Below are 21,663 nucleotides of genomic sequence, written 5' to 3' on the forward strand. Positions count from 1 at the left end.
ATGCATTATATTGTCTCTTCTTGCCTCCCCTGGACAGAGGAAACGCTTAGGTGAGGAACTTAACATCCATCTTCTTGTCTCTAAAATCAAACTGAATGTAAAAACAGGGGAATTCAGTTTTCTTTTGGAAATGGCATCATACTCTGTCTCTCCCCTTAGGTTGTCAGCCTACCCATATTTAGTACCAACGTGTAATGGCAGCCAGCAAAACCAGACCTTCCTCCAGGGTGACTTCTCCTCATCAGCAGAGTTCTTTGTGTGCGTGGGTGTGTTTGGTTTCCTTTACTGCACTGCCATGTTGATTCTCTACCTGGGCTACCAGAACATCTACCGCCAGACCAGCCGTGGGCCCATCATTGTGAGTGCACTGCCCAGGGGTTAGCAAGGGAGGACCGCTGTGATTGGGGAACAAGTTAGCATAGATTTCACCAATACTGGTCCAAAACTCTGGATTGGATAATACAAAATGTGAAGTTATTATTCAGTCAAGTTAACACTTGAACAACCGGGATTTCACTCCTACCTAAAACGACCATGGGCGGTCAAAATGACCGCCAGTTTTTAAACTCTATATTTTGTCAAGATAAATACCCAGTTGAGATATCAATGCATTGCATATGTTAGTATGTCTGTTAGGAAATGACTGACACCAAAATTAACATTTTAACAACTATAATACTATTTTTAAACAATTCAAACTTCAGAGAGACATGGTCAAACTTGAATAGCAAAATTGAAAACATGAAAATATTACCTGAAAAACAAAACAAAAAACACATATTGCTAATCTAACAAAGGTAACGAGGCCTATAAAAGGTGAAGTGTAAAAAAAGAACAGAAAATAACCACTGAAACAGCCCCAAACAACGACCGGAACTTAAAAACTACTAGAATGACCATGGGCCATCAAAATGACTGCCATGATTTTTAAACTCAAATTTTTCTGTCAGGATAAATACCCAGTTGAGATATAATGCGTTGCATATGATAGTATGTCTGTTAGGAAATGACTGACACCAAAATTAACATTTTAACAACTTTAATAGTATTTTTCAAACAATTTAAATTCGCCGCTGTCCAATGCCTGTAAATACTGCAACGCCTCGGTGGTAGCCATGGTGTGTCTGAAACAGCATCTGTAACCACACACATTGGAAATAATCAAAAATCAATTTTGGGCTATTTCTCTGCACTGGAGAACGCTAGTGTGTTTCTAGGACAGAGCAATGAACTTCGCGAAGGAAATGATGCGACCAACACACGTCATGAACATGACGCATGCGATGACGCGCAAATTACGAGATGCCCATCTTTTTGACGGTTCGTGGTTGTTTTAGGTAGATCTTAGCATAACGTTTTTTGGGGGGGGGTTTTGCAATTGATCTAAAACTAATTTTAATGCAAATATATGCAATTTTAGGAGCATTCACGGAGCAGCAGGTCTGTATCTTTTTTTTTGCCACCAAGTTATTAAACTTTGAAAATCCAAAACCATCAAAATTATGGTTTTGGTCATTCTAGTGTTAATCAATGCCATGTTTGTTGTGGAGTAGGTCACCACTATAATCTGGCATTTGGAAAAATTACGATTGACAAAATCAAGATTTGGTACTAGTTTGATAAGGTCTCAGGTCTTATTAGGGTTTAACCCTTTATAAAAGTGATATTCCATAATTGAGTGATGTCCTGGCAATGCCTTTCATCCTCTCATGCAAATGAAGCCGCTTCTCCCCAGCATGAGTATGGTATATGCTGTTTTTCCATACATAATAATGACCACAAGTAAACGTGAAACCTTAAAAAAAGGATTCCTTTTGTTTTTGGTGTCATGAAAGGAAGGAAAATGTGTATTAGATTGACTCTAGCTCAGATGAATATTCTAAATTGTGCAATCAAACCTGGTACAAAAATGGAATATCAATGGATCCCAGTGTAGTACGGTAATGGTAGACTATGGAAATGCACATATAGTCACCTTCCTATATGCATTGGCACTGGAAAATGGCATGGTGTACTTGCAGATAACAGTGGAAGGTTACGGAATTGCACATTAGTTTATGCTGTAAAACTTGTTATTGTACATAACCCATATGAAGCTGGGAAAACACTGGATGATTAAAACGGCAATTATAAAGTTGATGGCCATGATGACCGATTTTCAAAATCGTGGAGAGTCTGCACCTGTCTGAGAAAAATAGGTCAGGTCAACGTGGTTAGTCAGCACGTATCTTATGCGTGTGCGATTCAGATCGCTGGCCTCCCTATCAAGCGTTTGACCAGTTGGAGCTTTCACGATTACATCAAACATGTATGACTTTTATGACTGGAATCCGGACAAGTCTGAGGTCATTGGTAAGTGTGTACGCCTCTATGACTGCAATCATAACCAGTGTGTTTTGTCTATGACTGTAATCCACAAAAGACAATCATTAAATGTGTGATGCTGAGCCTTTCCCCAATTGATTAGACTTTTAAGTCTTCCAGTGTGTTCCCGACTTTAGACTATTCATCTAATTGATAAGCATACAATCTAACCAGTGGATGTAGTACTTTCTGAAGTGTATAGCAGGTGGAGGTAGGGAAGGTTGGTACTGTAACAAAATGGTAAAAAAAAAAAAAACCTGAACTGCATACTTTTGAGATAAACATAGTTATCAGATGTACTATGCTGACCAGAAATATTAGTGACTTATTTTCAGTCAAAAATAAAGGGGTGACAACAGTAGTCTTTTCACACAGAAGCGTTCCCAGTGCTAAAATAATTTATTGCTCTCGGTACAACCACAACCGATTTCAGAATTCATTTTCTGTGACGTGCACAAAGTACTCTAGGTACTTGACAGTGTACCCGTAATGTGAAATTTCCTAAAAGCTTTTAAATGTTCATAATATCCCAATCACAAACGTTTGTGTTTTTAATTGGTAAGAGTTACATTAGTAATTGGAACTTTGTCATTACAATCTTAAAAGTAGAACAGAATCAAGTGGTAAATCAACAGTAAATGAGATGTATGCTGTACATTTCCTCAATATTCTGTCTTTATTCAAGTCTTCCATTTATCTTTATTAGGGATTCTTGTCATTAGAGAAAGGATATTTTGGTTACTATCTGGTTGTCCAGCACTGTTGGTGTTCATGCAAGTGTCCTCTCCTCTGTTTCTTCCCTACTAGGACCTGGTAGTGACAGCTGTCTTTGCCTTCCTGTGGCTGGTGTCTTCATCAGCCTGGGGCAAGGGACTGACTGATGTGAAGTGGGCCACCAACCCAGAGCACCTGGTGGAGGCTTGCAAGGACATCTGCCACCCAGGAGAGTACCCCTCTATGGGCCGTCTCAATGGCTCTGTGGTGAGTGCAGTAATACTGGCAATATATTTAAGTCTGAGTAGTGAGGGAGTGGAGGGCCAAATAATACTTTTTGCGGGCGTAAGCAGCGACTGTAGATGATAAAGCATTATGGTGTTCCAGCTGTCATATTAACTACAATGAGAGACATAAGCTGTGCGTCAAAGTTCGGGGGGGGGGGGTTGCTTAAAGGTTCTTTATTTTCCCATTTTCAGCCACATTATATAATCAGTGGTATACACATCGCTGATGTGTAGTTTTCTTTTAAAAAAAAAATCTAAATCCAATTTTCATAATTGATTATCTAGTGCATCTTTCTCCTTTTGAATTAAAGAAGATGTTTATTGTGGGTATTGTAGTTTTTTTTTTAAAAAATGTTTTCATATATTTATTATTCACTGCCCTGACTGGAAGCTTGACTGGCGAGTGACATGTGACTGCCCTGAACACAGTGTTTGTACTGCGTCATGAACAATGGGAAGGAAGTAGGGTTAGGGGAAAACACTTCTGCATCCGCATTGAGATGGCTGGGGCTCCATCATAGGTCTCAAGCCATTGTTGCCATTTCATTTATAAAATATCCATAAATTATATCATCGTTTCCTAAAGACCAGCCAAGCTCAACAGATTTGACTGTTGTTTGCTTAGTGCCATTATGTGACAGCATTGCTGTCTTTTTTTTTTTGGAGTCACAAAATAGCTTCTACCCCATTATACCCTGAAGACAGGTGCAGGTTGCAAAATTATTATTGTTATTAAAATGACACTGTGTATGGGGGCATAGACATGTAAAACAGCTAGTGGGATAGCCGCTGATAACGGGATACTTGGATGTTAGTGAAAGGTAAGTAGGCAAATACTATATAATAATTTTTGCATTTATTGGTCTTTTTTGCTTAGTGTTGTGTGATGATCAGACATCCAAATGAATAAACTTGTTTAATGGCTTTATTTGAAAAGGAGAAAGAACATTTACTTGTATGATGCATAATTCTTCCGATTTAGCTGAAGCGTTTGCAGGTAAATTGACTGTCATTATACCCCATGTTTGGAGCTAGACCTTTGCCGGCACTGGTTTTGTACTGGCTGAAACAGTAATCACGATATCTTATCTGTTCTAATTCCTCCATATTCAAAAAAGGTTTGGGGTACCATTGTTTATGGCAGTGTTTCCCAACCCAGTCCTCAAGGAACACCTATCCTGCAGATTTTCTTTGCAACCCTGAATAGGTACCGGTTTGTATTACTCAACCAGTCAGCAATGAATTATGTCAGCTGTTGCACACCTTGCATAATTAAGTGCTGTGAGATGATTGGTTGAGTAAGTACAAGCGGGGCTACCTATGCAGGGTTACAATGAAAATCTGCAGGATAGGTGTTCCTTGAGGACTGGGTTGGGAAATGCTAGTTTATGGTTTGACTGTAAATTACATTAGTGCTGCTGTTTCTTTTTCAGTTAGAGTTATTATTTCATGTTGTGCAGAAATATACGCAACGTTGTTTGCCAGAGACAGATGGAGGATTGGGGTCAATGAGTAGAGACAGGTTCTGTTTTCATTTTGATTTTGATTCTCGGTTCACCTGCGCCTGTGGAAATTTTACATAACAGACCTATAGTTTTAGATAAAACTGATTTCAGGTCCGGGTAGTCTAGCGGTCTATTCTGTTGCCTGCCAACACGAGGATCGCCGGTTCAAATCCCCGTGTTACCTCCGGCTTGGTCATCCCTACAGACACAATTGGCCGTGTCTGCGGGTGGGAAGCCGGATATGGGTATGTGTCCCAGTCACTGCACTAGCGCCTCCTCTGGTTGGCCAGGGCGCCTGTTCGGGGGGCGGGGGAATAGTGCAATCCTCCCACGCGCTATGTCCCCCTGGCAATACGCCTCACTGTCAGTTGAAAAGAAGCGGCTGGCGACTCCACATGTATTGGAGGAGGCATGTGGTAGTCTGCAGCCCTCCCCGTATCGGCAGAGGGGGGTGGAGCAGCAACCAGGATGGCTTGGAAGAGTGGGATAATTGGCCGGATACAATTAGGGAGAAAAGGGGGGGGGGGATCCACCAAAAAAAAAAAAAACTGATTTCAGTAGTAGACTTTTGTTAATGACATATTTAATTTAGAGTGGTTAAAGCTGATCCTTGGGTCGAGGCATATATGTCACTGACGTGCACCCATTACTATTGCAGGCGACGGGAACTAAATATATCCTCACTCAGTTCCAATTCAGTGCTAGCTGATATGGCTGTGCTGGTGTGGTGGGATAATGTCTAAGTAAGGGTGCAATGATAAGAGCAGAAATCAATATTAGATGATTATTTTTGATGGAAAGAGGCACACTATTTTATAAGTCTTGCCTAGAGACCATACAAGGGTTTAGCTCCTTTCTTGAGAGAAATAAGTGAATCAGTTGCTTTGGTGGAGGCTGGAAGTTTGTTCCATTGTTTTCGGGCCCAGGTGAGAGAAAGGCCTGTCGCTTTTGTAGTAAGGACAGAGGTAGAAAAATTTCTGTTGTGTGTGCTGCCCCTTTAGAAAATGTCAGTTTAGCCATTTGATGCTGGTACAGTCCCTCATCACTCGGGAGACCAACATTACCTCTAACCGTATCACTAAGCGCTGCTGACATAATTACAAACACATGCAAAAACATCAATAACACATCAAGGTCCATATTTCATGAATATCCCATATTGTTACAAGACAAACAAATCTCAAAATTGTCACAACATATTGATGAAATAAAGGGAAATGTGTGCAAACAAAATATTTAGAGATTTCAATTTCATACCAGGTGGCACAGTGGTTAGCGTGGTCGCCTCACAGCAAGAAGGTCCTGGGTTCGAGCCCCAGGGTAGTCCAACCTTGGTGGGTCATCCAGGGTCCTCCTCTGTGTGGAGTTTGCCTGTTCTCCCCGTGTCTGCTTGGGTTTCCTCCGGGGTGCTCCGGTTTCCTCTCACAGTCCAAAGACATGTAGGTCAGGTGAATCGGCCGTAGTAAATTGTCCCTAGGTGTGTGTGTGTGTGTGTGTGTGTGTGTGTGTGTGTGTGTGTGTGTGTGTGTGTGTGTGCCCACGCGTGCGTGTGTGTGCCCTGTGATGGCCTGGCGGCCTGTCCAGGGTGTCTGTCTGCCTGCTGCCCCATGACTGCTGGAAATAGGCTCCAGCATCTCTGCGACCCTGAGAGCAGGATAAGCGGTTCAGATAATGGATGGATGGAATTTCATACCATCATTTCTCAGTTATTTTAACTTGTTTAATTGTTTTAGGACATTATTTGATGAGATGCCATGCAAGGTGAAGTAGTTTTCAGCGAATTGTAAAAAGATCTTAGTAGTGGGCTCAGACTTTTGGACCCTATTGTATATTTTGGTCTAGGTTTATTTTATTTTACAAAGCAGTCAGCCTCACTTGTTAAGAACGTGGTATTTTTTCATTCGTTGCCATTTGCATTTTGGGAATTGTCTAATGCTTTCTTTCTTCCAAATTTAATGCAGATTTTTGGGTTTTTGAACCTGATCCTGTGGGCAGGTAACTGCTGGTTCATCTACAAGGAGACTCCCTTCCATAAGAACCCAAACCCACCTGCAACGATGGAGGAAGGAGGAGTCCCTGGGCCCTAACCTGAAGGCCTCTTAATGCAGGTCTTACCCAGCTGCAAAGACGCTCAATGCCCAACACTGGTCCTAATTTCCACTTATTAAAAAAAAAAGGAAAGCAAAATTCCTCCATAATACCCTGACCTGAGCAGTTTTCGATGACGGGTATTCACCCCTAGTAAATCCAGTGACCAGTCTATCATGTTTTTTTTCAAGTCTTGTGTAGATTCTGTTATATTTGTTTGGCCTACTAACTGTAGCCAGGTCACAAATTCTCCAAGTGCAGTTAAGCCATTAAGAGTGACATAATAAGCTAAACGTTTTTTATGCGCGCTCCATAATCCAGGTAAGGAAATCACAGAAAGTTGAATCAGTTCAATGTGGACACTGTTTATTGAGAGAAATGCTTCATCACTCATCTAAGTGACTGCTTCAGTCTCAGTCAACTGACGGCAGGTATCCCCACCCTTATAAACGATACAGTGGCATAATGACCGAAAACAGTGATCAGTTTCATATGCAAATTGCCGTGACCTTAGAGTTACAATGGCAATGTGTACTATTCACAGAGGATTGGGGAATGGTTGCAATCACAAATGTACTCTTAGCCCCTCCCCCTTGGTTCAGGAATGGTTGTTCCCTATTCACATAGATGGCCTCTTTGACTCCCCATTCAAACCAGCGTTCCTCCCATCATTATGGAAAGGGACGAAACAGTGGTCTCTTATGATGTTGCATCTCTTCATGTGCATTCCTGTTGATGAAGCAGTGGAGTAATCTGTATGAAATTACAAAGCGACCCCATCCTTAGCAATGCACCACCCTTAACACTAACCAAGTGTGTCTGCTCCTGAAGCTGTCTTCAGTCCATGTACTTCACATACAGGGGGCAACACCATAGGCAGAGGCGTAGGTGTGCGATGAGTTCCCTAGTTTCACCTATACTGGCCAGCTTGTATATGAAGGAAGTGGAAAACAGGGCTCTGATGTCCTATCCAGGGACACCACCTAGCCATTGGTTCAGATTTGTGGACGATACCTGCAGTTAAAATTAAATCTCAGGACGTACCACATTTCAATGACCACATTAACTCTTCTACATTAACTACATTACATAAACATTCACATATTACATTAACTCTACTACAGTAACTACACCTACATTAACTAATTCACAACAAGTTCACCAGGGAGGGTGTGAAAAGTGACAGGTTAGCTTTCTTAGAGTGAAATTCCAATTAGTGATGTGGGACATTTGATTGTTGTTTACCGTAAACCAACACATACTGATCAATACTTAAGGTTTGGCTCTCATTATCCACTAGAGCACAAACTAGGAGTCATCAGGACACTGTACCACCGAGCTGACAACATCCCCACCGACACAGTGGCCAGGGAAGGGGAGAAAACCCACATTAAACATGCCCTGGCCTTGGCATCCCTACAGACACAATTGGGTGTGGGTATGTGTCCTGGTCGCTGAACTAGCGCCTCCTCTGGTCAGTCTGGGCGCCTGTTCGGGAGGGAGGGGGAACTGGGGGGAATAGCATGATCCTCCCACGCGCTAAATCCCCCTGGCGAAACTCCTCACTGTCAGGAGAAAAGAAGTGGCTGGCGACTCCACATGTATCGGAGGAGACGTGGTAGTCTCCAGTGAGCAGGACAGTTCGCAAGAGTGGAGTAATTGGCCAAGTACAATTGGGGAGAAAAAGGGAGGGGAACCCCCCCCCCAAAAAAAACAAACAACACATGCCCTGGTTAAGTGTGGTTATCCTGATGGGCATTTGCCAAAGCCAGGAAGACGCCCAAACAGTGCACCAGCCAGTCAAAGAGAGGAGAAGGACAACAGCTGCCTAAGCGTAAACCAGTGGTGATTCCATATGTGGCGGGAGTGTCGAAACATTTGAGATGCGTATTTTCCGAACACCGTTTTAGTAGATTTAATTCCCAAAACACACTGCACCAGAAATTGGTCCACCCCAAGGATCGGGTCCCCCTGCACAAACAGAGCAATATAGTATATGTTGTTATGTGCCAGGAGGATTGCCGTGACTTGTACATTGAGTAAACCAAACAGACACTGGCCAAGAGGTTGGCACAACACAGGACAGCTAACACATCAGGCCAGGACTCCACAGTCTACACCCATCTACAGGCCAGTGGCCACTCTGAAGGTTGAGGATGTGCACATCCTTGATAGGGAGGAACGCTGGTTTGAATCAGGAGTCAAAGAAGCCATCTATGTGAAGCGGGAACGTCCATCCCTGAACGGGGGGAGGGCTAAGCGTACATATGTCACCATCTTGCAATGCTGTGATTGCAACTATTCCCAAATCCTCTGTGAATAGTACACATGGCCATTCTAACTCTAGTAATGCTCACGGCTGTTTGCGTATGGAACTGATTGTTTTTTCCGGTTGTTATGCCACTGTATTGTTTATAAGGGTGGGGATACCTGCAGTCAGTTGAGACTGGAGAGGTCACTTAGGTGAGTGATGAAACGTTTCTCTCAATAAACATTGTGTCCAGATGAACTGATTCAACTTTCTGTGAATAAGCTAAATCCATTTACACTACATAACGATGAAGATTCTGTGAATGTGGCCTTGGGGAATATATGTATATGTCAATCCTTGTGTATATATCTTGAGATTGTTAAGTGCCATTAAACCAGTCAAATTCCATGTGTGTGCAAACCTAGATGGCAAATAATATTTATCAATTTGGTGTCCAAAATGGTTGGCTTGGTTGCCATCTCTTGAACAGGCACTTTGTGTTGTTAGGGCCTATAAAAGCCTCACTGTTTGTCTTTTGTGTTATTCACACAAGGAATCAGGTCCAGAGCTGACAGCAACTCTACCCCTACTAGTCATTCCTATTTCAATGAATGATTCACAGCATACGAGATCAAAACGTCATGTTGAAAGCTCTTGCTCTGTAGTTTTGCACATGTTCTACAGTAAAGGGAGATGATACCAGACCCTCTGGATTTGAGATCTGATATAATCAGGTGAAGAGTGGGCTTAAAGAAGGCGCTTTTACTGATTTTTGTGGAGGACGTGAGCACCCCTGATGAGAATCAGGCCATCTGACTTCATTAGTTGGTAATCTCCCTTCATCACTTAAATTGTAATCCAGTTACTTGTTCTGAAATGTACCTTAACACTACATAGATGTGTCAACTTTGAACACATATTGCTTTAAATGCACCTCAATAGCTACTTGAACACTCACTGACAGTTGATGTGACACCCCTGCCCCTAACCAACCATTTCCCCCTTCTTCTAACCTCCAGGCTAGAAGTCTACATAGGCACTCACCCCAGTCACACAGCCTGTATCCATCTTAAGGATGGCTTTCTATGTTTACTGAAGTGTCTGTTGATGACTTTTCAGTGGAAGTAACAAATGTCAAGACAAACTTTTCCAAGTTCCTGTCACCATAAAAGGAGAATTTTCAAACTGTTAAACACTAACGTACATCACAAAGTTGAATCATTTCATCTGGACACAACGTTTATTGAGAGAAACGTTTCATCACTCATCCAAGTGACTTGTCGAATCTCAGCTGACTGCAGGATGGCACAACACAGGAGAGCTAACACATCAGACCAGGATTCCGCAGTCTACATCCAGTCTACAGGCCAGTGGCCACTCTTTCAGGGATGAGGTTGTGCACATCCTTGATGGGGAGGAACTCTGGTTTGAATGGGGAGTCAAATAATGTGAAGCGGGAACAACCATCCCTGAACCCAGGGGTCACACTAATTTGCACGTGAAGCTGATCGTTGGTTTTGGTTTTTATGCAACTGTGGTGTTTATAAGGGTGGGGATACCTGCAGTCAGTTAACACCGAAGAGGTCTCTTAGATGAGTGATGAAACATTTCAACGAAGGTGTCCAGATGAACCGATTCAATTTTCTGTGTTTTCCTTACCTGGATTATTGAGCATGCATAAAGACATTAAGTTACATCCGTTTTAGGCTTTACTTTGAAAGACAACTTGCAATGTCTTTTTTTGTTGTTTTTTTTTTTACTTGCATTAATTGATCCATTTCATATTTTTCAGAATTATAATCAGAATCAGGTTTATTGGCAATGTAAGTTTGCACACACATGGAATTTGACTCCGGTTTCGTAGCTCTCACAGTGTACTTAACATAGAATAACAACACTACAACACAACAATCTTTTTATATATATATATATATATATATATATTACAGACAAGGATTGACTTATACAGGTGAAATAAGAGTTGATAAAGTGCAATGGTGCAAAGAATATCAGAGATACTGAAATAAATGTTAGCAGGTTACTTACATATGTGCCTGAGGTAGATGGACATGACAGTTTACCAGTATATATATACAGTGTACAGTATATTGTACGTATACTGTATGTTGTACATTTAAGAGCTAATGTTGGGTTTCTATTTTTTTCCCCAATAGATTGTTGTGCAGCTTCTGTAAGAGATTTTTTTTGAAACACCGTTTTCATAATTGCTATTAAAACTGTCAAACCACTGGGTAGCTTTACACTTTACTTCGGTGATGAAAAGTGACATGATGTGGGTGGCAGAATTATTCCTGCTGTTTTGTTTTTTTGTTTGTTTTTGTTTTGTTTTGTTTTTTCATAATTCATTACTACTTTTCCCCCCACAGCCCACATTTGCCTTACATGTAATTTGACAGCATTACATTTGGGGGTCTTATGTTGAAATTGTCACCGATTGAGTTGCTCTTTGTTGGCAAATAAATCCAACTATTGATTGCTATTTGTAAAACTCATTGGTTATTTGCTTTGCACTAAGAATGATTTAAATGATGTTTGTATAGCCCTGTACCTTCAAAGATGGTTTTGACAGAAGTACACCTATGCGTGCCTTCTATGCAGCTCCTTTCGTTGTTAGCCATTGCCTCTGCAGGAATTTACAAATGACTGACAGTCAGGATCATTAGACATTTTAACAGTACACTTAAAAATGTCTCTATTTGTATAAAGCATAGTGACTTCGGATGTCTGAGTTGTTTTTGTGTTTTATGTCCTGTTTAAGCAGAAAAAAAACTAAACAATGGATGGTCTTTATATCTTCTGTACTAATGGGTTAAATTGAGAGCTGCAACTGTTTACCTCTTCATTTCTTTTCTACTTTGCAAAATGTGCCAAGCCATTTACCACTGTGCAATTTGTGTACTCTTCCATTGGAAATTGGGAGGGAAGCACATTATATCCAGGCGCTAACTGTCGCAAACTGGCACAATCTTTCTATGATTCCAAACATTACACTTGGGTTTCTCAGACAAGAACAGAGTACTGACAGTAGGCGGCATGCTTTTACAAGGAGATATCACCTTCTCAAAACCGGAATTCCCCTTTTACCCACTATAGAAGGGTGGGGATACCTGCAGTCAGTTGAGACTGAAGAGGTCACTTAGATGAGTGATAAAACGTTTCTCTCAATAAACATTGTGTCCAGATGAACTGATTCAACCTTATGTGATCCAGTGACCAGTCTACCGTATGTATTTTTTTTCTCAAGTCTTGTCCAGATTCTGTTACATCTGTTTGGCCTATTAACCGTAGCCAGGTCACAAATTCTCCCGAGTACAGTTAAGCCATTAAAAGTGGCATAATAAGATCTACTACTACTTTCGGCTGGTCGCCACAGTGGATCATCCGTTTCCATCTCTTCCTGTCCTCTGAATCTTCCTGTCACACCAGCCGCCTGCATGTCCTCTCTCACCATATCCATACACCTCCTCTTTGGCCTTCCTTTTTTCCTCTTCCCTGGCAGCTCCATATTCAGCATCCTTCTCCCAATATACCCAGCATCTCTCCTCCACACATGTCCAAGCCATCTCAATCTTGCCTCTCTTGCTTTGTCTCCAAACCGTCCAACCTGAGCTGTCTCTCTAATATATTTGTTCCTAATCCTGTCCTTCTTCGACACTCCCAGTGAAAATCTTAGCATCTTCAACTCTGCCACCTCCAGCTCTGCCTCCTGTCTTTTCGTCAGTGCCACTGTCTCCAAATCATATAACATATAGCTGGTCTCAGAACCATCTTGTAAACCTTCCCTTTAACTCTTGCTGGTACCCTTCTGTCAATCACACCTGACACTCTTCTCCACCCACTCCACCCTGTCTGCACTCTCTTCTTCACCTCTCTTCTGCACTCACCATTACTTTTGACAGTTGACCCCAAGCATTTAAACTCATACGCCTTCGTCACCGCTACTCCTTGCATCCTCACCGTTCCACTGTCCTCCTCCTCATTTGCGCATATGTATTCCATCTTGCGCCTACTAACTTTCATTCCTTCTCTCTCCAGTGCATACCTCTACTTCTCCAGGGTGTCCTCAACCTGCACCCTACTCTCGCTACAGATCACAATGTCATCCGCAAACGTCATAGTCCACAGAGACTCCTGCCTGATCTCGTCTGTCAACCTGTCCATCACCATTGCAAACAAGAAAGGGCTCAGAGCTGATCCTTGATGTAATCCCACCTCCACCTTGAATCCATCTGTCACACCAGCCGCACACCTCACCTCTGTCACACTTCCCTCATACATATCCTGCACCACTCCTACATCTCTGCAACTCCTGACTCCCTCATACAATACCACACCTCCTCTCTCCGCACCCTGTCATATGCTTTCTCTAAATCTACAGACACAAGGTAACTCCTTCTGGCCTTCTCAACATTCTCAAAGCAAACATCGCATCTGTGGTGCTCTTTCGTGGCGTGAAACCATACTGCTGATCACTAATCATAACCCCTCCTCTTAACCTAGCTTCTATTACTCTTTCCCAAATCTTCATGCTGTGGCTGATCAACTTTATACCTCTGTAGTTGGTACAGCTCTGCACATTGCCCTTATTCTTGAAAATCGGTACCAGTTTGCTTCTTTTCCACTCCTCAGGCATCCTCTCACTTTCCAAGATTGTGTTAAACAATTTAGTTAAAAACTCCACTGCCATCTCGCCTAAACATCTCCATGCCTCCACAGGTATGTCATCTGGACCAACTGCCTTTCCACTCTTCATCCTCATCATAGCTGCCCTCACTTCCTCCTTGCTAATCCACTGCACCCTGATTCACTTTCCCCACATCATCCAACCTTCTCTTTAATTTTCTTCATTCATCAGCCCCTCAAACTACTCCTTCCACCTTCTCAATACACTCTCCTCACTTGTCATCACATTTCCATCTCTATCCTTGACTGCCCTAACCTGCTGCACATCCTTCCCAGCTTGGTCCCTCTGTCTAGCCAATTGGTACAAGTCCTTTTCTCCTCCTTAGTGTCTAACCTCTCATACAACTCACCATACGCCTTTCCCTTTGCCACCACTCTCTTCACTTTACGCTGCGTCTCCTTGTACTCCTGTCTACTTTCTTCATCTCTCTGACTATCCCACTTCTTCTTTGCCAACCTCTTCCTCTTTATAATTTAATTTGCTGTACTTCCTCATTCCACCACCAAGTCTCCTTGTCTTCCTTCCTCTGTCCTGATGACACACCAAATACCTTCCTAGCTGTCTCCCTCACTATTTCTGCAGTGGTTGCCCAGCCATCCAACAAGTCTTCACTACCACCCAGTGCCTGTCTTAACTCCTCCCTGAACTCCACACAACAGTCTTCCTTCTTCAGTTTCTACCATTTGACCCTTGGCTCTGCCTTCACTCGCTTCCTCTTCTTGGTCTCCAAAGTCATCCTACAGACCATCATCCAATGCTACCTGGCTACGTTCTCCCATCACCACCTTGCAGTCTCCAGAGTCCCTTTCAGATCGCGCCTGCTACACAAGATATAGTCCACCTGTGTGCACCTTCCTCCACTCTTATACGTCACCCTGTGTTCCTCCCTCTTCTTGAAATATGTATTCACCACAGCCATTTCCATCCTTTTCGCAAAATCGACCACCATCTGTCCTTCCACACTTCTCTCCTTGACACCATACCAACCCATCACCTCCTCGTCACCTCTTCCCTTCACCAACATGTCCATTTAAGTCTGCTCCAATCACCACTCTCTCCTCCTTGGGCACACTCTCCACCACTTCATCCAACTCACTCCAGAATTATTCTTTCTCTTCCATCTCACAACCAACTTGCGGGGCGTATGCGCTGATAACATTCATCAGCACACCTCTGATTTCCATCTATATATTCTGTCCGACACTCTCTTCACCTCCAGCACACTCTTGACATACTCTTCCTTCAGAATTACCCCTGCCCAATTTCTGCATATATCTGTATGAATATGCGGATCATCATAAGATAATAAGCCAAATTTAAAGATCTTGCTTTTTTCTGAAGTGGTAGGTAATTCCAAAGCCAACGTTTCAAACAGAGCTCAACAAATATCGCCAAACACACAAGCTATTTTCTATGTAATTTGGCTATTTGTCTTGCTAGCTACCAGTACAGTAGCTGACACTATGTCTAGTACTTCGGCTAGTTTAGCTAGAGTGACTGGGTCCCGCTCAAATGCGGAGCTAGCACAGGGGTGAGGAGCAGTGCCCTCTAATTGGGATGAGTATTTCCAAGTTAGAAAGTACATAACTAATGTTAATGTCTGATGACTTCACTCTCAAAGATGGAAGAAAGAGAGGACAGAAGAGGAAGATGACAGATTATTTTCAAAGGTAAGGACTGCTCAGCAAATGACATTTGATAAACTGGAAGAAATTTATAGCTTGTATCAGTAATGTCATTCATTTTAGTTTTTTTTTTTTAATCAGAAAATGGATATGATGTGTTGAAGTTAGCTGGTTAATTCAGAATGTGAAATGTCTGACAAATTATATCATTTTGTGTTCTTCAAAGGCTGTGTGAGAATAGTGGACAGTTTATACAAGTGCAGGCTAAGGAACTGGGTATTTGTGGTAAGAATAAATGCGTATTAATAGCACTGGAGCACCGAGACGCCTTTTGGTGGGCAGTGCGGTTAGGGGTGCATTTCACCCTTTGCAGGTGCTTTGAGAATTACACTGTTTCTTTTTGTCTTATTTATGCAGGTTTTGTGGCCTCAAAAACTGCGTAATCCTTTTGTGAATTCGCCAGTGAGTGTTTTGTCAGTGATCGTTGTTTGCCCTGTGATGGTCTTGCGGCCTGTCCAGGGTGTCTCCCTGCCTGCTGCCCAATGACTGCTGGGATAGGCTCCAGCATACCCGCTACCCTGAGAGCAGGATAAGCGGTTCGGATAATTACAAAATATTATACAGAGAAATACATCAATAAATTTAACGCATAGAGAACTGGTCAACTTTAACATCTTGTATTTATACATAAGACATCAACATCAAATATATTTAAAAAAAAGTAAAACGGAAAACAATACTGTCAACATTAGAATGTATGAGGAAGATGCAAGCTTAAATATATATATATGTATATATATATATATATATATATATATATATATATATATATATATATATTATGCAATTTATATGTTTTTATTAACAAATATTTTCCCTATTATTTGAGAGGTCTTAATGGCTTTTTTGTTCGTTGTTATCTTAGAGATGTTGTAGTTCAACACAAAACAGCCGGATATTAGGTGTGATCTGAAGCACTTTAACCTTATGTATGTGATATTTGCCAACAAGACAGATAAGCTTGAGAACATTGTTAGTGGACTGTGAGTCTGTATTACAGTTCAGAAACAAGACAATGTCTTCTAAAATTGGTGTCAATCTGTTAAAGCTAAGAAAAACCAACAGAGCAACTTCCACCCAGAACTCTTGAGAGTAAGTACATTCATATAATAAATGGGAAATAGATTCAATTTCTGATTTGCAGAAAGAGGTTGAGGAGACCCTGGAGAGGTGGAGGTATGCACTGGGGAGAAGAGGAATGCAAGTCAGTAGGAGCAAGACGGAATACCTATGTGTGAATGAGAGGGAGGACAGCGGAAGGGTGAGGATGCAAGGAGTAGAGGTGATGAAGGCATATGAGTTTAAATACTTGGGATCAACTGTCCAAAGTAACAGGGAGTGCAGAAGAGAGGTGAAGAAGAGAGTGCAGGCAGGGTGGAGTGGGTGGAGAAGAGTGTCAGGAGTGGTTTGCGACAGAAGGGTACCAGCAAGAGTTAAAGGGAAAGTTTAAAAGATGGTTGTGAGACAAGCTATGTTATATGGTTTGGAGACAGTGGCACTGACGAAGAGACAGGAGGCGGCGCTGGAGGTGGCAGAGTTGAAGAGGCTAAGATTTTCATTGAGAGTGATGAAGAAGGACAGGATTAGGAATGATTTCAGGTGCATATTAAAAAATTAGAATATTGTGGAAAAGTTCATTATTTTCCGTAATTTAATTCAAAAAGTGAAACTTTCATATATTCTAGATTCATTACACATAAAGTGAAATATGTCAAGCCTTTTTTGTTTTAGTCTTGATGGTTATGGCTTACAGCTCATGAAAATAAAAAATCCAGTATCTCAAAATATTAGAATATTACATGAGACCAATCAAAAAATATATAAGACAGAAATGTCAATCTTCTGAAAAGTATGTTCATTTATGCACTCAAGACTTGGTCGGGGCTCCTTTTGCATGAATTACTGCATCAATGCAGCGGCGTTGCATGGAGGCAATCAGCCTGTGGCACTGTTATGGAAGCCCAGGTTGCTTTGATGGTGGCCTTCAGCTCGTCTACATTGTTGGGTCTGGTGTCTCTCATCATCCTCTTGACAATACGCATAGGGTTACATGTTTGCTTGTTGTCTGGGGCAGCTTGGCAATTTCTGGATACTTCGAGTAGTAATCTAAACAGTGTAGATAATCACCTTGATCAAAATGGAAAAGATCCACACCCAGTTATGCCCATGATCGATCTGGAATGTCATGGCACAGCAGTGGTTCTTTCACATTGCTCTTTTTTAAAATGTTACAGATGCTACACTTCATCACAATGTTCTCAATTTGTTTGGACATCCTGGGCCAAAATAAAACATCTCTTGCCCTCTCTTTGCATTTGACAGTCCCTAGATGGGCTTCATGGATTTTTTTGAAGTATTTCTGCTCTCAGTTTTTCAGGGACGAGTCTTGAGTTTTTGAAAACAAGTCCTTCTGAGCAGCTGAGTTCTTCTCTGAACATCCAGTATTTCTTTATTTCAGGCGGAACTTGGCTAACCTGCTCTGGCCAATCTGACTGAACTGCTTTCATCACGAGCTGCAGTTCACCATCCTCTGCTGTTGCAGTTTTGAACTGACTCAGTTTTTCTTCTGAGATTGGAAGGTGTGCTGATAGAAGATTAACTTCTATTTCCTCTTCAAGTAGTTCTTCAGACTGTTCTTGCAGGTAAGCTCTGCTGAGTGTATCAGCAATATGCAACTCTTTTCATGATTTGTAGGTTACACACAAGTCAAAAGGCTGCAGTGCCAACAGCATCCTCTGTAGTCTGGGAGGAGCTTTGTGTAGTCCTTTGTTGAACACTGCCTCAAGTGGTTTATGGTCAGACTCCACCTGTACCTTTTTTCCATACAGATGCTGTTTGAATTTTTCATACCCATACGCTATGGCTAACAATTCTTTTTCTATCCGCGCATATCTCTTCTGTGTGTCGGTAACAGACCTCGAGCCATAAGCAATGGGTTGTCCATCCTGCATTATCACAGCTCCCAATCCTTCAGAGCTTGCATCCACTGATAATGTAACATCCTTGTTCACATCATAATACTTGAGAACTGGGGCATTGCTTGCCAGTTTCTTCAGCTGCTCGAAGCTGTGTTGCTGCTGTGCATCCCAATGCCACTCAAAATCCCCCTCCAAGAGCTTTCTGAGTAGAGCGCTTACATCAGACAGGTTTGGGATGAACTTTGAGAGGTACTGCAACATACCTAGGGAACCCTAGCAGTGCAGCTTTGTCCTGTGGCTGTGGCATATCCACTACTGCTCTGACTTTTTCTTGGTCTGGCTTCAGGCTCTCAGCACTCAGAATGTGACCAATATATTGTATCTTTGTCATTCCAATCTTACACTTGTCTTTGTTGAGCTTGAGATTTATGCTCCTTATTCTGTCCAGAAGCTGTCTCAGCCTTTTGTCATGTTGTTCCTTGTCAGCACCCCTCACTAGGATGTCGTCAATGACGTTCACAACAACTTCTACGTCCTCCAGTCTCTGCGCTATGCATTTTTGGAAAACCTCCGGAGCTGACGAGACACCAAAAGGAAGCCGCTTGAATCGGCACCGACCGAATGGTGTGTTGAAGGTACACAACTTAGAACTATCCTTGTCTAGTTGTATTTGCCAGAATCCATGGTTTGCATCTAATACAGAAAAGATTTTGCATCTGGCATCTCGGCCACAACCTCCTCTACTGTCCTCAGGGGATAGTGTTCCCTCTTTATGGCTTTGTTGAGGTCTCGGGGGTCTATGCAGAGCCTTCATTTATTATTTGGCTTGTTGACAGTAACCATGCTGTTAACCCAGTCAGTGGGTTCTGTTTGTTTTTCAACCACACCGAGGTTCTCCATTCTATCTAGTTCACTTTTGATTTTGTCCTTCAGTGCTAAAGGGACTTTTCTGGGCGGGTGGATAACTGGAGTTACTGCCAGATCTATCTGAATGTGACGCTGTCCAGGCACACACTCCAACCCTGTGAACACATCATTGTAATCCTTTAGGATGTCTGTTTCTACTTCCTTGTCCACTTTGTAGAGCCTTTTTATCAGTCCCACCTGAGCGCAGGAATCACCACCTAGGATAGCTGGGAAGTTGGGTTTTATTATCTGGAACTCCAACTCATGCGCTTCAGTTTTTTACTCACGTTTTAGCTTTGCCTTGCCCGATGGCACCACCTTGTGGCGGTAATATGCAGCCAACTTGATGCTGGACTCAATTAGTTGTGCATCCTTTTCAGCCACTTGTCGATAGGTTGTGAGAGGCAAACATTGCAATCTGCACCAGTATCCAACATGAATGTGAGCTTTTGGCCATTTACTTTTGAGTACTTCAGTCCATTTTTTCTGTTTTGTTTCTATGTTAGTTTCTTGTCTTTTCTCATTTTTTCTTTCCACTTTTCTTTGACTCAAGAGCTCCAAGAAACATTTCCCCCTCTTGTTCTTCAATTTCATTTACATGTCTCTCCATTTTCCGATAGCATTCTGTCAGTTTCTTTGCTTTGCACATGCGACCATAGTGGTTTTTTCCTTTGCACACTTTGCATGTTTGACAATGGGCAGGACATTTGCGAGCCTCGTGTTTGTATCCACATTTACCACAGTCATATTTATTATGACTGACACAGCTCTCTTTAGGCTTTTTTTAAGCTTCGTTTTAATTAGCTTGTTAACTGCCACTTCAGTTTCTTCATGCAAACTTCTCAGGTATTATAGATTCCTTTTATAATAAGTACAGATCAAAAACAAGACAACCATACCAGAATTCAAGTGTTAGAAGAATTAGAAGTCATAACACAGAAAGTCAAAATGAAATGTAGCTTCTAGTCGAATTTGTGAATTACACCAAATTAAACCTGCTAACACAGTATTGTTACATTGTACTTTGATTTAAAAGCCAGATGTGTGAAACTCGCACCTCTACTATTTTCTGATAACAGGCCTCTGAACAATGGACATAACTGAGTAGTAATATTTGCGCTATAATGTTGATTAAACTGAACCAGGTGAGTTGCAAATAACATTGTTTTCCGTTAAAGCTTTCCAAGTCTTTAGTTTAAGATTTAGACGAATCGCCAAGTAAAGCAGTCCAAAGTACCGAGCTAATATTCGATGTTCTGATTATCAATGTGTTGCCTTCATTTGGTGACATGACAATGTAAAAATGTTACAGAATAGAGGAACTGAACTTGTGTCAGTGACCCGGGCGATCACGTCTTATAAACGTCAACCATACTGTAAAATGTTGTTAAATCACATCTTGTTCAATAATAAAATGAATCAGTTTGATATGGGGCAAAAACCTCAAAGTGAGGTTTTCAACTGTCGATGCCCCAGCAAATCTAACCATACTAAGGTGAACGAAAACATTCAGTAAGGACACATTGAACTGTGCTTGGCAATGAGGCAATTATAAAATGATAAAATCAAATATTTTTTTATTGAAGTTTGGCAAATTACAAGTCACTTTTGAGAGTAGCATCATGGAGAGGGTTGGAACAGGTGCAAAACATGCATAAAGATCAACCAACAAGTTGAAGATTTGTCATATCACAGACACTGACATCTATCAGATAATGTGAACTCAGAGACCTTACATATGCAATAAAACAAACCACTGAAATGAAATGGAAGGAGTTGCACTTGACCAGAACAAAGAAATCAAACAGCAGAAACAGTCCCTGTGTCGTTTCAGATTGTCAGATCAGATACCCATATTTACAAAAAGTATGCCGAAACGCAGTGAGTTACAGGATTTTAAAAAATTGTTTAGGTCAAACATTAATATTTTAAGCCCAATTTAGATAAATCAAAGGAGAGTAGGCAGACTGCAGAATGTGTGTATGTTATCAAATGAGCATAGGGCTTGTATTCTACAGATACATTCTTCATGTATTTAGTATTCTTTTCTACACTTTGTTCTCTGTTGGGTTACTAAAAGGAGTCTTTTGAATTTGTTTTCTTCCATAATCTTGGAGAAAAAAAAGGCAAAAAAACATTGCGCTCATTTTCCAAGTCAGGGCTAGTCAGATGTAAAATTAAAGAGACACGATAAGGAGGTTGGGGTGCGAGCTGGTAAACGTGCCGCTGTATGAAGCTCG

The 21,663-nt window shown here is 41.7% G+C and overlaps 1 protein-coding gene across 2 annotated transcripts in view; it reads left to right on the forward strand.

The window, feature by feature from the left end:
- Positions 1-7,337, forward strand: part of sypl2a (synaptophysin-like 2a) — a 33,410-nt gene extending 26,073 nt beyond the window's left edge. For both annotated transcript variants that reach the window (XM_056275146.1, XM_056275147.1), the window contains 3 exons: positions 160-358; positions 3,172-3,345; positions 6,832-7,337. In XM_056275146.1, coding sequence (XP_056131121.1) covers positions 160-358; positions 3,172-3,345; positions 6,832-6,957 — 499 coding nt within the window. In that variant the 3' untranslated portion in view covers positions 6,958-7,337. The remainder of the gene's footprint in view (positions 1-159; positions 359-3,171; positions 3,346-6,831) is intronic.
- The last annotated feature ends 14,326 nt before the right edge of the window (positions 7,338-21,663 follow it).

The sequence above is a fragment of the Lampris incognitus genome, chromosome 2, assembly GCF_029633865.1.
Source record: "Lampris incognitus isolate fLamInc1 chromosome 2, fLamInc1.hap2, whole genome shotgun sequence".
In the NCBI taxonomy this organism is placed as follows: Eukaryota; Metazoa; Chordata; class Actinopteri; order Lampriformes; family Lampridae; genus Lampris; species Lampris incognitus.